Here is a 15,059-nt window from a genome sequence, read left to right on the forward strand (position 1 = left end):
GGGATAGTGGGCTAAAAATTGCTGGACAACCAGGTTCAACACGTGAGCCATACAAGGCACGTGTGTGACATTGCCCCGGCGAAGGGCCGCACCCAGGTTTGCAGCATTGTCGCACACGGCCTTCCCTGGTTTCAGGTCCAGTGGAAAATGGCTTGGTCTTATAGGGCAAGGACATGTGACATACACTGCCAATGACACATGCCCTTGCTTGTGTGAAAAAAAGCACTTCGCTCCGTGTGTGCACTGCTGATAGGCTGACAGATTGCACCTCCCCACTGCAAATGCGGGAAAGAGAAAAAAAAATGGAGATCTTCATTGTTCCTGCAGAGATCCATCCCCTGCCCCTCCCCCCACCCCGCTGTACACGCAAACTGCGTATTAACATTAATTTTCATCATTACTGAGAAAAAATCCAGTTATGATTTTGGTGCACGAACAGTTATCGAACATAACCTCGAACAGCCGAATTTTTCTCAAATTGTTCGTGTTCGCCGAACGGCTCGAACACCGCCCAAAACAGCTCGAATTTGAGATTGGCGAACAGTTCGAGTAGAACAACGCTCATCTCTAGTCAGAACGTATTGCACCAGGGCTTGTCGGTGCTGCCACAGTCGCTGCAACATGTGCAGAGTTGAATTCCACCGGATAGGCACATCACATTTTAGCCAGTGAAGTGGCAGGCCCATCGACTTCTGTAGAGATGTAAGTCGCTGAGCTGCGGGATGCGAATGGCGGAAGTGAGCACACAGTGACCGTGCCCTCTGCAGAAGGCCATCTAGTCCGGGATAGTGGACAAAAAATTGCTGGACAACCAGGTTCAACACGTGAGCCATACAAGGCACGTGTGTGACATTGCCCCGGCGAAGGGCCGCACCCAGGTTTGCAGCATTGTCGCACACGGCCTTCCCTGGTTTCAGGTCGAACGGAGACAACCATTCATGAAACTGGTTCTGCAGAGCTGACCACAACTCCTCAGCTGTGTGACTCACATTTCCCAGATATTTCAAAGTAAAAACCACCTGATTACGATGAGCCCTGCTGCCAGCATAGTAAGGAGGTGTGAAGGATCCCTTCAGCGCAGTTAGAAAGCATGTGGCATGACCAGACAGGCTTTGGGTGCAGGTGCAGGACCGAGAGGAGGTTGAGGAGGTAGAAGCAGTGGAGGAACTTTGAGATAAAAAGGATTGACGCACAACTTGTGGGGACGGCAAGACTTGGACAGCAGCCACTTGTCCTGCTGTCACCATAGTTACCCAGTGCCCAGTCAGCGACATGTATCGCCCCTGTCCATGCCTACACGTCCAAGTGTCTGTGGTGAAATGCACCCTGCCACACACAGAGTTTCTCAAAGAAGCGGTGATGTTGTGTGCGACATGCTGGTGGGGCGCAGGCACACCTTTCTTTGAGAAGTAGTGCCGACTGGGCATCTGGTACTGTGGCACTGCGACAGACATAAAGTCTCGAAAATCCTCTGTGTCCACCAGGCGGAAAGGCAGCATTTCTTTAGCCAAGAGCTTGCAGATGGTGAAATTCAACCTCTTAGCTTTCTCATGGCTAGGAGGAAAATGGTCTTTTACTTGTCCACATCTGAGGGACCGAGGGCTGGCTGTTGTGCTTAGACGGGGTTGAGAAGGGTGTCCCCGGCAAACTGCCGGTCTGTGAGGAAGATGCAGGCGGACATGTTAGGCTGCCTTGATCCAAAGGTGGTGCTATCGATGTCGGACAGCGCTGAACACCAGCTGGTGTTTCCACCTCCAAAGAAAATGATGACCTGTCAATCACTCTGGCTGTTGCGGGTAAAGAGGTGGCAGGTCTGCGTCCCAAAACAGGTGTGACTGCTGTCCCCCCAGTCACAGAGGATGAAGAGGCCGTGGATGCACAAGATGTGGCAGATGGCGTTTGGCCCGGCCGGCTAGGCGGCATTGTAGCACAGTGAGCTTCCCACTGCAACTTTTGCTTCATATCCATGTGCCGGTTCATGCATGAAGTACTCAAACTATGTATTTTTTGGCCTCTACTTAGTTTTTGCTGACAAATGTTACAGATAACACGAGTTGGGTCTTCTTTATTGATCTGAAAAAATGCCCAGGCTATGCAAGGCTTAGCACCCATGCGACCTGAAGAGCCACCACGACTTGTGGTCAGAGGCAGAGTTGTGTTTGAGGATGCAGTTGTTGACGTGCTTCCAGTACTTCATCTCTGTCCAGGAAGGCGCAACTTGACCTCGTCGTCACTAACATCCTCCTCCACCTCCTCTGCTGACTTCATCTCTTGGCTGACTGTGGGTTGACAGTAAGTGTGATCTCCAACCTCGTCATCATCACCTTGTGTGTTATCACACCCGTCGTCCTCCGAGCCAACCTCTTCCTGCCCTGACAAAAAACTAAAGTTGTCGCTCCAATCAGGTATTTGAGTCTCATCATCGTCTTCCTCATTGTCTCCACCAACAGGAATTACAGTTTGGGAATGAGGGTCTACATTATGGTCAGAACCTTCTGCGTCTGGTCCTGGATCCGACTCATAGAAATTCTGGGCATCAGTGCAGATAATTTCCTCGTCTGGATTCACAGAAGCTCTGGAGCCGACCTCTGATTCCCAGGCTATAGTATGAGTAAACAGCTCTGCAGACTCAGCCATCTGTTCTACCCCATACTCAGACGGGAAGCTGGAGACTTGGGAGCTGTGAGGAAGCAAGTGCGATTGGGGTGACACCTCTGAGGACTGGAGTATTTGTGTTGCTGAAGTTGAGGTGGAGGAGAGCCCACTTAAAGGAGCACTTGATATCCGTTGAAGCACCTGCTGTTTTTGTGCCTCATCTGGAATTTGTAGCGATTGGCGTGGCCGTAAGAAAGGGATCTTATCACATTGTCCGCTACAAGAAGTAGACATCTTAGTTTGTCTGGAATATGGTCTTTCTTCTGCAGATGTTACTGTTGCTTTAACACCTACCCCACGGACACAACCTTTTTTTCCCTTCCCAACATACCTATTCCCCTTTCCACCAGCAGCAGGCCTTTTTCCACTCATTTTGGTGGTTAACTAATTCACAATTCTGGAGTTGTTTGTACAAAAAACAATGGATGGGAACTGAGCAGAGCTGAGTGGCCAACCTGTGGTATTAGCCCAAAAGTATTGGCTGGGTTAGATGCAGAAAAAAATAGATCGAATTTGCAACCTGGTAGAGGTTAGTATAGATGGAGTAATAGACCAAGTCCCACACACTGCTAGAAGCCAAATATTTTTTCAGAGCTGGATGCAGAAAAAAATTATATTGAATTTGCAACCTGATGGAGGTTAGTATAGATGGACTAATAGAACAAGTCCCACACACTGCTACAAGCCGAGATGTTTTTTCAGAGCTAGATACAGAAAAAAATTATATTGAATTTGCAACCTGGTGGAGGTTAGTATAGATGGACTAATAGAACAAGTCCCACACCCTGCTACAAGCTGAAATATTTTTTTAGAGCTAAATGCAGATAAAAATTATTTTGAATTTGCAACCTGGTGGAGGTTAGTATAGATGAACTAATAGAACAAGTCCCACACACTGCTAGAAGCCGAAATATTTTTTCAGAGCTAGATGCAGAAAAAAATTATATTCAATTTGCAACCTGATGGAGGTTAGTATAGATGGACTAATAGAACAAGTCCCACACACTGCTAGAAGTCCAAATATTTTTTCAGAGCTAGATGCAGAAAATTTTTTTATTGAATTTTCAACCTGATGGAGGTTAGTATAGATGGACTAATAGAATGATGCTATGCCCAAAAGGTTGTACTTCACTAGGTGCAATAAAAAAAATTGTATTCTATACACAGGTGGTGTAGCTTGCAACACAGATAGGCTACTCCACTGACTAACACACTCTGCAATAGGCCAAAAAGAATTTGCTTTGCTAGATTTAGCCAAATGCTGTTAAAAAAACTTGCACAGCACTGGCACAGACCTGCCTGGCAAGAAGTGATAGGAAATTATGTAACTTAGTCCTGAAAAGGACTGCAATTACAATTAGTCTTTACTCCCAAACTATCTATTTAAGAGCACAGACCTGCATGATAAAAGTCGTAGGAAATGATGTAACCTAGTCCTTAAAAGGACTTCAATCACAACTATTCCCTACTCCCAAGCTATCTGTAGATTTGTGCGAAAATTGGCTTGAAATTAAAAAAGTATAGCGCACACAGCAACAGCGGTGCCGTCTAACACGCAGCTGCAGCAGTGTGAAAATGGTGGCGACGGGGAAAATGGCTGGGTCTTATAGGGCAAGGACATGTGACATACACTGCCAATGACACATGCCCTTGCTTGTGTGAAAAAAAGCAGTTCGCTCCGTGTGTGCGCTGCTGATAGGCTGACAGACTGCTCCTCCCCATTGTAAATGCGGGAAAGAGAAAAAAAATTGGAGTTCTTCATTATTTCTGCAGAGATCCATCCTCTGCCCCTCCCCCCGCCCCACTGTACACTCAAACTGCGTATTAACATTCATTTTCAGCATTACTGAGAAAAATCCAGTTATGATTTTGGTGCACGAACAGTTATCGAACATAACCTCGAACAGCCAAATTTTTTTCAAATCGTTCGTGTTCACCGAACGGCTCGAACACTGCCCAAAACAGCTCAAATTTGAGATTGGCGAACAGTTCGAGTCGAACAACGCTCATCTCTAATCTTAATAGCAAAAAAAAAATACATAGAAGTGAATTATTTTTAGGTGAAAAATTAGACACAGCTGAACATTACTTTCATGAAAAAGGGACCCATTTTATAATCCTAGATAATGCCAAAATTTAATTGATTGATGTGACATATCCTCTCTTTGATAAAGAGGTTTGTACCATAATATTCTACAGCACTCTACAGAAATTGCCATTACTTTTATCAGTTCTTGTCCCAATGAGGGTCACAATCTAAATCTCTCTCTTGCTCACATACACACTAGGATCACTGAGCCTATCCGTATGCTGCATGGAGTATGGGAAGAAAGTGGAGAACCTTGAGGAAACCCATGCAAACCTACAAGGAGAACATACTTACTTAGGTCCCATGTACACATGTTTTGTGTTTTTTTAATTGCTTGTTGTTTTTTGCAGATAGAACGCATACCTATTATAGTCTATGGCCTTTTTCATATACACAAAGTCATGTCCGATTTGGATCTATCTTGCTGACAAAACTTATCGATTTCAGTGAATTTGTGCAGTGTTCATTTTTGACTGACTAATGCTAGTAGACGCTTAGGAAACCTCAATCTGATTTTTTCTCATATGAAAAAGTGGATGACACGCGAGAATAGTAGAAAAAAATCCATCCACACTGCCGAAAACTGGATAAAAATTGGATTCACTACACTGATAAAAGTCATGTAGAAACAAAAAACTGAACTGGGCCCAATTCAGAGATTACACTTGGCTGGATTCTAACCTAGGCTCTTAGTGATGTAGGGTGTAGCGCTATCCACTGGCTGGCCGAGCTATTCCCAGTATACACCATTATTGAACTGGTCTGTACTTTTTGTTGCAAGAATATCTAATGAGGTACTGTTGATTTCCACAGCTGTATAATTATTATCCCTTCCTCGGATCACTCCTTGGCCTACATAAGAAACTACAGCAGAACGTAAAAGATCTGAGAGGATTTATTTCCCAATGTTCGATGAATCGACGATCGGATTTAGATGCAAATGACATCACAGGATATATCGATGCATATCTTATGAAGCAGGAACAGGTGCGGTAATGATGCATATGTTACCTTAATTTTCCTATATATGTTCAAAAGGGGTGTGATATCAATTATTCTGGGTACATCTGAGGATTTTACTATCTAGTCGGTCACGGTTGGTTTTAGGTGACTTGTGACCCTGTGGCCGAAAGTAGTAAAAGTGAGATCGTAAATGCTGAACAACTTTACCAACAACACCATCATATTCAGTCAGCACATAAGGTCTTGTGCTGAGAGCAGAAGCACTGATCTCTAGGCCATTGCCAGGGTTGTTCAGGATGAAGAGCACAATCCTAAACAACAGCATTTTATGGACTTTAAGATGCACCATAGGTTTAGGAATATTTTCTGCCAATAAAAACAGTCCTGACAGTATAAAAAAGTGTGTGTGGGATCAATATTACAATTTTTAATGCACTACAGTGTAGAATAGGGAGGCAATAGATCTATTATTAGTGTTTCTCTGCAGTTTGTGTTATAAATCTAATCTAAAACCAATATCTTTTCTAATTCGACTTGTTCACTTTTACCATCTTTTTCATCTGGCCCAGACCGCTATGAAGACTTTTTCCACCCACAATTTGTGTCTGCAGAGTTATGTTCACCTACATTTTGCATTCTAGATCCATGCCCCCAGGTCCAAAAGTCTGTTACCCTGTGTTATCGTCTATTTGTCATCTAGAAATTATTGAATTTGTTCTTGGGCTGATGAGGCCAGACATGTTAAGCCTGGACCTAACTGATTATGTTCTATAAGAAATTAATCTATAATCATTTGGACATGAACTTATTATCATTCATGTATTAATTTTATACGCTGATTCCCAGGATAGTGTTGCTTCTTCGTCTTGTATATCTGCTGCTAAATTGTACTGATCAGAGCTGCTGATATATTTTTTCTACCGTATGCCGATATTTTTCAACGTCTCTACCTCATATTCTGCACTTTTGCATTTTGTGTATTTTTGTCACTATAGGGTGATATAGGGAAAGTAGCGCGAGTCGTCGATAAGCGGGGGGGGGGCGCCATTGCGCAGGATATAAGGTGACAACCTCCGCAGCAAGGTAGGGTCAGGCAGTGCTGTAATAAGGAAAGGCACTCCCCTTCAATTTTTCTGCACTGATAATGTGGTTGTTGTTTTAAATTGGTTATTTTAAGGTATATATTAAAAGTTAATTTTTAAATGGTTGAAGTACTGATTCAGTGAGCCTTCCTGTGTAACTAGTAGGCACCTTGGTAGAGGGAATTGCCCAGTTATCCCCCCCTTTCTAAAGCCAGCCCTGCAGTCAGAAATTGTACTCATCATTGCCATCGCCTGTCATATAATTATACAAGTGGTGACACAGGATAACTAACGGTTCTCCCATTATAGTGCAGTTCTTCTAGAGATGGCTTTCTTGCACAGGTACCCACCTACCAATTCTAAATGAGAAGGGTTTAATTGGTGCTGGGACCTTCTATCTAAACAACCACACAGCCTCCGCTTGGTATATCTCTTTGGTATGTATTTTTACATTATTACAAGTTATTCCTGAAATCTTGCCAGTCATGTAATTGAAATTGGGTTTTAAACATCCATTCATTACTTGAAAACACTTAAGAGACACAAGTTTGATGACACAGGCCCTAAAGCGTATATGTAAAACTCTTGCCCCATGAACCAAATATCTCACCCGACGTCACACTGGCCCGCAGGGTGAATACATTTGTAATGTGACACCCAGCGGGTCTCTCGCCCGACGTCACTTTTTCAACAATATCTGCATCTTAGATGCTAATACAGTTGAAAGCAATGATAGAGAGCCCATGATCCCCCTCTGCATCTGACATCTCTGCGCAGCGGGTGCAATGTTGTCATTACAATGCGCCTGAGGTACCGAGATGTGCAGAGGATCTGAAGACACCATGAAGAGATTGGAGCAGCGGGGGAATGGGCAAAGGTGAGTATTTTTATTTTTTAATGTGGGGCCCCATATACTGTATGGAGCACTATGTGAGGGTATTATACTGTATGGCAGACTATGTGAGTGCGTGAGGGCATTATACTGTAGGGAGCACTATGTGAGGCCATTATACTGTATGGACCACTATGTGAGGCCATTATACTGTATGGAGCCCTATGTGGGACCATTACTGTATACTGTACAGAGCACTATGTGGGCCCATTATTCTGTATGCTACACTATGTGAGTGCATTATACTGTATGGATCACTATGTGGGGCCATTATACTGTATGAAGCACTATGTAGGGTTGTTATTATCGGTGGAGCACTATGTAGCGACATTATATTGTATGGAAGGTGTTGCAGGGCCCAGTTATACTGCATGGAGGGCTGTGTGGGGATTACTGTTGGAGAATCATACTGTGATGGGGTCACCATTCTTTGTCAGGGGGTACAGTAGGGTCATTATGCTGTGCTTGTGGAGAATACTGTTGAGGCATTCACTATGGGGAGATCATGCAGATAAATGTGAAAGTTTTATTGTCCTGTGATTAGAGATGAGCGTTGTTCTACTCGAACTGTTCGCCAATCTCAAATTCGAGCTGTTTTGGGCGGTGTTCGAGCCGGTCGGCGAACACGAACAATTTGAGAAAAATTCGGCTGTTCGAGGTTATGTTCGATAACTGTTCGTGCACCAAAATCATAACTGGATTTTTTCTCAGTAATGATGAAAATTAATGTTAATACGCAGTTTGAGTGTACAGCGGGGCGGGGGGAGGGGCAGGGGATGGATCTCTGCAGGAACAATGAAGATCTCCATTTTTTTTTCTCTTTCCCGCATTTGCAGTGGGGAGGTGCAATCTGTCAGCCTATCAGCAGCGCACACACGGAGCGAAGTGCTTTTTTTCACACAAGCAAGGGCATGTGTGATTGGCAGTGTATGTCACATGTCCTTGCCCTATAAGACCAAGCCATTTTCCCCGTCGCCACCATTTTCTCACTGCTGCAGCTGCGTGTTAGACGGCACCGCTGTTGCTGTGTGCGCTATACCTTGTTAATTTCAAGCCAATTTTCGCACAAATATACAGATAGCTTGGGAGTAGGGAATAGTTGTGATTGCAGTCCTTTTAAGGACTAGGTTACAGCATTTCCTACGACTTTTATCAGGCAGGTCTGTGCTCTTAAATAGATAGATTGTGGGAGTAAAGACTAATTGTAATTGGAGTCCTTTTCAGGACTAGGTTACATCAGTTCCTATCAGTTTTTGCCAGGCAGGTCTGTGCCAGTGCTGTGCAAGTTTTTTTCACAGCATTTGGCTGAATCTAGCAAAGCTAATCCTTTTTGGCCTATTGCAGAGTGTGTTAGTCAGTGGAGTAGCCTATCTGTGTTGCAAGATATACCACCTGTGTATAGAATACCAATTTTTTTACTGCACCTAGTGAAGTAAAATCTTTTGGGCATAGCATCATTCTATTAGTCCATCTATACTGACCTCCATCAGGTTGCAAACTGAATATAATTTTTTTCTGCATCTAGCTCTGAAAAAATATTTGGGCTTCTAGCAGTGTGTGGGACTTGGTCTATTAGTCCATCTATACTGACCTTCATCAGGTTGCAAATTAAAAATAATTTTTTTCTTCATTTAGCTCTGAAAAAATATCTGGGCTTCTAGCAGTGTGTGGGACTTGTTCTATTAGTCCTTCTATACTGACCTCCAGCAGGTTGCAAATTGAATATAATTTTTTTCTGCATCTAGCTCTGAAAAAATATTTGGGCTTCTAGCAGTGTGTGGGACTTGGTCTATTAGTCCATCTATACTGACCTCCATCAGGTTGCAAATTAAAAATAATTTTTTTCTGCATCTAGCTCTGAAAAAATATTTGGGCTTCTAGCAGTGTGTGGGACTTGGTCTATTAGTCCATCTATACTGACCTCCATCAGGTTGCAAATTAAAAATAATTTTTTTCTGCATCTAGCTCTGAAAAAATATTTGGGCTTCTAGCAGTGTGTGGGACTTGGTCTATTAGTCCATCTATACTGACCTCCATCAGGTTGCAAATTGAATAAAAAAATTTTCTGCATCTAGCTCTGAAAAAATATTTGGGCTTCTAGCGATGTGTGGGACTTGGTCTATTAGTCCATCTATACTGACCTCCATCAGGTTGCAAATTAAAAATAATTTTTTTCTGCATCTAGCTCTGAAAAAATATTTGGGCTTCTAGCAGTGTGTGGGACTTGGTCTATTAGTCCATCTATACTGACCTCCATCAGGTTGCAAATTAAAAATAATTTTTTTCTTCATTTAGCTCTGAAAAAATATTTGGGCTTCTAGCAGTGTGTGGGACTTGTTCTATTAGTCCTTCTATACTGACGTCCAGCAGGTTGCAAATTGAATATAATTTTTTTCTGCATCTAGCTCTGAAAAAATATTTGGGCTTCTAGCGGTGTGTGGGACTTGGTCTATTAGTCCATCTATACTGACCTCCATCAGGTTGCAAATTAAAAATAATTTTTTTCTGCATCTAGCTCTGAAAAAATATTTGGGCTTCTAGCAGTGTGTGGGACTTGGTCTATTAGTCCATCTATACTGACCTTCATCAGGTTGCAAATTAAAAATAATTTTTTTCTTCATTTATCTCTGAAAAAATATTTGGGCTTCTAGCAGCGTGTGGGACTTGTTCTATTAGTCCATCTATACTGACCTCCATCAGGTTGCAAATTAAAAATAATTTTTTTCTGCATCTAGCTCTGAAAAAATATTTGGGCTTCTAGCAGTGTGTGGGACTTGGTCTATTAGTCCATCTATACTGACCTCCATCAGGTTGCAAATTAAAAATAATTTTTTTCTGCATCTAGCTCTGAAAAAATATTTGGGCTTCTAGCAGTGTGTGGGACTTGGTCTATTAGTCCATCTATACTGACCTCCATCAGGTTGCAAATTGAATAAAAAAATTTTCTGCATCTAGCTCTGAAAAAATATTTGGGCTTCTAGCGGTGTGTGGGACTTGGTCTATTAGTCCATCTATACTGACCTCCATCAGGTTGCAAATTAAAAATAATTTTTTTCTGCATCTAACCCAGCCAATAGTTTTGGCCTAATACCACAGTTTGGCCACTCAGCTCTGCTCGGTTACCATCCATTGTTTTTTTGTGCAAACAACTCCAGAGTTGTGAATTAGTTAACCACCAAAATGAGTGGAAAAAGGCCTGCTGCTGGTGGAAAGGGGAATAGGCGTGTTGGGAAGGGGAAAAAAGGTTGTGTCCGTGGGGTAGGTGCAGAAGAAAGACCATCTTCCAGCCAAACTAAAATGTCTACTTCTTTTAGCGGACAATGTGATAAGATCCCTTTCTTACGGCCACGCCAATCGCTACAAATTCCAGATGAGGCACAAAAACAGCAGGTGCTTCAACGGACATCAAGTGCTCCTTTAAGTGGGCTCTCCTCCACATCAACTTCAACATCACAAATACTCCAGTCCTCAAAGGTGTCACCCAAATCGCACTTGCTTCCTCACAGCTCCCAAATCTCCAGCTGCCCGTCTGAGTATGAGGTAGAACAGATGGTTGAGTCTGCAGAGCTGTTTACTCATACTATAGCCTGGGAATCAGAGGTCGACTCCAGCGCTTCTGTGAATCCAGACGAGGAAATGATCTGCACTGATGCCCAGAATCTTTATGAGTCGGATCCAGGACCAGACGCAGAAGGTTCTGACCATAATGTAGACCCTCATTCCCAAACTCTAACTCCTGTTGGTGGAGACAATGAGGAAGACGATGATAAGACTCAAATACCTGATTGGAGCGACAACTTTAGTTTTTTGTCAGGGCAGGAACAGGTTGGCTCTGAGGACGACGGGTGTGATAACGCACAGGGTGATGATGATGAGGTCGGAGATCCCACTTACTGTCAACCCACAGTCAGCCAAGAGATGAGGTCAGCAGAGGAGGTGGAGGAAGATGCTAGTGACGACGAGGTCAGGTTGCGCCTTCCTGGACAGAGACGTAGTACTGGAAGCACGTCAACAACTGCATCCTCAAACACAACTCTGCCTCTCACCACAAGTCGTGGTGGCTCTTCAGGTCGCATGGGTGCTAAGCCTTGCATAGCCTGGGCATTTTTTCAGATCGATAAAGATGACCCAACTCGTGTTATCTGTAACATTTGTCAGCAAAAGCTAAGTAGAGGCCAAAAAATACATAGTTTGAGTACTTCATGCATGAACCGGCACATGGACATGAAGCATAAGTTGCAGTGGGAAGCTCAGTGTGCTACAATGCGGTCTAGCCGGCCGGGCCAACCACCGTCTGCCATATCTTGTGCATCCGCGGCCTCTTCATCCTCTGTGACTGGGGGGACAGCAGTCACACCTGTTTTGGGGCGCAGACCTGCCACCTCTTTACCCGCAACAGCCAGCGTGATTGGCAGGTCATCATTTTCTTTGGAGGTGGTAACACCAGCTGGTCTTGAGCGCTGTCCGACATCGATAGCACCACCTTTGGATCAAGGCAACCTAACATGTCCGCCTGCATCTTCCTCACAGACCGGCAGTTTGCCGGGGACACCCTTATCAACCCCGTCTAAGCACAATAGCCAGCCCTCGGTCCCTCAGATGTGGACAAGTAAAAGACCATTTCCTCCTAGCCATGAGAAAGCTAAGAGGTTGAATTTCACCATCTGCAAGCTCTTGGCTACAGAAATGCTGCCTTTCCGCCTGGTGGACACAGAGTATTTTCGAGACCTTATGTCCGTCGCAGTGCCCCAGTACCAGATGCCCAGTCGGCACTACTTCTCAAAGAAAGGTGTGCCTGCGCTCCACCAGCATGTCGCACACAACATCACCGCTTCTTTGAGAAACTCTGTGTGTGACAGGGTGCATTTCACCACAGACACTTGGACGAGTAGGCATGGACAGGGGCGTTACATGTCGCTGACTGGGCACTGGGTAACTATGGTGACAGCAGGACAAGGGGCTGCTGTCCAAGTCTTGCCGTCCCCACGAGTTGTGCGTCAATCCTCTTTATGTCATTTTTCCTCCACTGCTTCTGCCTCCTCAACCTCCTCTCGGTCTTCCACCTGCACCCAAAGCCTGTCTGGTCATGCCACAAGCTTTCTAACTGCGCAGAAGGGATCCTGCACACCTCCTTACTATGCTGGCAGTAGGGCTCAACGTCATCAGGCGGTTTTTACATTGAAATGTCTGGGAAATGTGAGTCACACAGCTGAGGAGTTGTGGTCAGCTCTGGAGAACCAATTTCATGAATGGTTGTCTCCACTGGACCTGAAACCAGGGAAGGCCGTGTGCGACAATGCTGCAAACCTGGGTGCGGCCCTTCGCCGGGGCAATGTCACACACGTGCCTTGTATGGCTCACGTGTTGAACCTGGTTGTCCAGCAATTTTTAGCCCACTATCCCAGACTAGATGGCCTTCTGCAGAGGGCACGGTCGCTGTGTGCTCACTTCCGCCGTTCGCATCCCGCAGCTCAGCGACTTACATCTCTACAGAAGTCGTTGGGCCTGCCACTTCACCGGCTAAAATGCGATGTGCCTACCCGGTGGAATTCAACTCTGCACATGTTGCAGCGACTGTGGCAGCACCGACAAGCCCTGGTGCAATACGTTCTGACGTATAGCCTGGGCCAACGAGATTCAGAGGTGGGGCAAATCACGCTGGAGGAGTGGTCTCAGATCAGGGACCTATGCACCCTTCTGCACAGTTTTGAAATGGCGACGAAGATGTTTAGTGCTGACGATGCCATTATCAGCATGACTATTCCGGTGATTTACATGCTGGAGCACATGTTAAACAGAATTCGGAGTCAGGTGGTGGCACAAGAGGAGGTGGAGGAAGTAGAGGAGGAGGAGTTGTATGCGGAAGGGCTAACATCTGCAAGGTCCAGACGGTCGGCAGCACCAGGGCGGCAGGCATGTGAGGGTGGGGGAGATGATTTTACCAGGGCGCATGGTAGCAGCCAAACTAGTGAGGAAGGTGCAGGAGCCCAGGAAGAAGTGGAGGACGAACTGATGGAAGACTCATCAGATGAGGGAGACCTTGATCACATTTCTGTTGTGCGAGGTTGGGGGGAGAGGACAGAGGAAGGAAGCATGATTGTTACCTCGCCACCAACACAACAGGGACTTGGTGCTCCTGGATGCGCAACACACATGAGTGCCTTCTTGCTGCACTACCTGCAACATGACCCTCGAATTGTGAGAATTAGAAATAATCCTGACTACTGGGTTGCCACACTGTTAGATCCCCGGTACAAAAGTAAATTTGCAGAAATTATTCCTGCCATAGAAAGGGATGCACGCATGCAGGAGTATCAGCAGAGACTGTTGCAGAATCTTACATGTGCTTTTCCACAAAATACCAGTGGTGCACGTAGTGAATCTCACAGTTCCAACTTGCCAACCGTGGTCTGTATGGAATTGTTAAATAAAGGGCCCAAAATTAAGATAACATAGATGGGAGAGGTCTCTATGAATAGGAATTCCTAAGTATTTGATACCCTGTGAGGACCAGGCAAAGGGAAAGTTGGACTGGATGGAATCCTATATGGATTTAGGGAGGGAGACATCGAGGGCCTCAGACTTCGCTGCATTGATTTTAAAATTTTACCATGTAACAAAGTGATCTATTTCAGCCATAACAGCAGGGATGGATATATGTGATTGAGTGATATATACTAGGACATCATCAACAAATAGAGAGCACTTGTACTCGGTGCCTCCCACCTCAATCCACCTAATATTGGGGTTATGGCGAATTGATGAGAGCAGGTGCTCCGTCACTAGGATGTATAAGAGAGTGGACAGAGGACATCCCTGCCTTGTCCCATTGGTGATTGTGAAAGGTGATGAAAATGTTCTGACGCACCCCCTGGGCCTTGGGACACCCGGAGCCGGACCCTTTTTGGTGGATGCTGGTGGTTGTAGTCTTCGTGGCGGCGATCCGGTTCCGTGGCTCAGGGCGGTCAAACCAGTGGCGGAACTATTTATGTGGTTTTGATGTTTAAATGTCCGACTACGCCACCCGTGGATTGCGGTCAGAGTGAACCGCCGCTACAGGGCAGACCGCTAAGGCTGGTGTTGTGGGTGCAGCAGAGCGTAGCATAACTCCCCACGGGAGGAGTATAGCCTCAGGGCAGTGTATGCGGAGGATGGGGGTGATGGTGCAGGGCAGCAGCAGTAACGACACGGAGTCAGTGATGCAGTTCAGGGCCTTTACTCACAGTTCTTATTATCCAGACCACGTCTGCAGGTAACGGCTGCCCACGTCGTACTGTGCTCACCAGGTGAGGGGCTCAGACAACTCCCAGATAACTTTGGAGCGCTTCACAGGACCCCCTTTGTGTGTCCTTTGTCTGGCCTTTCTTACCAACACTTC

The 15,059-nt window shown here is 45.2% G+C and overlaps 1 protein-coding gene across 3 annotated transcripts in view; it reads left to right on the plus strand.

Moving 5' to 3' along the window:
* Positions 1 to 15,059, plus strand: part of LOC141162204 (cytochrome P450 2K4-like) — a 50,033-nt gene that overhangs the window by 19,546 nt on the left and 15,428 nt on the right. For 2 of the 3 annotated variants that reach the window (XM_073648054.1, XM_073648055.1), the window contains exon 5: positions 5,558 to 5,731. The exons of the other annotated variant lie outside the window; for it this stretch is intronic. In XM_073648054.1, the coding sequence (XP_073504155.1) occupies positions 5,558 to 5,731 (174 nt within the window). The remainder of the gene's footprint in view (positions 1 to 5,557; positions 5,732 to 15,059) is intronic. 3 annotated transcript variants of the gene reach the window in all.

The sequence above is a fragment of the Phyllobates terribilis genome, unplaced genomic scaffold (genome assembly GCF_046119375.1).
Source record: "Phyllobates terribilis strain yellow unplaced genomic scaffold, ASM4611937v1 Scaffold_9__5_contigs__length_417890890, whole genome shotgun sequence".
In the NCBI taxonomy this organism is placed as follows: Eukaryota; Metazoa; Chordata; class Amphibia; order Anura; family Dendrobatidae; genus Phyllobates; species Phyllobates terribilis.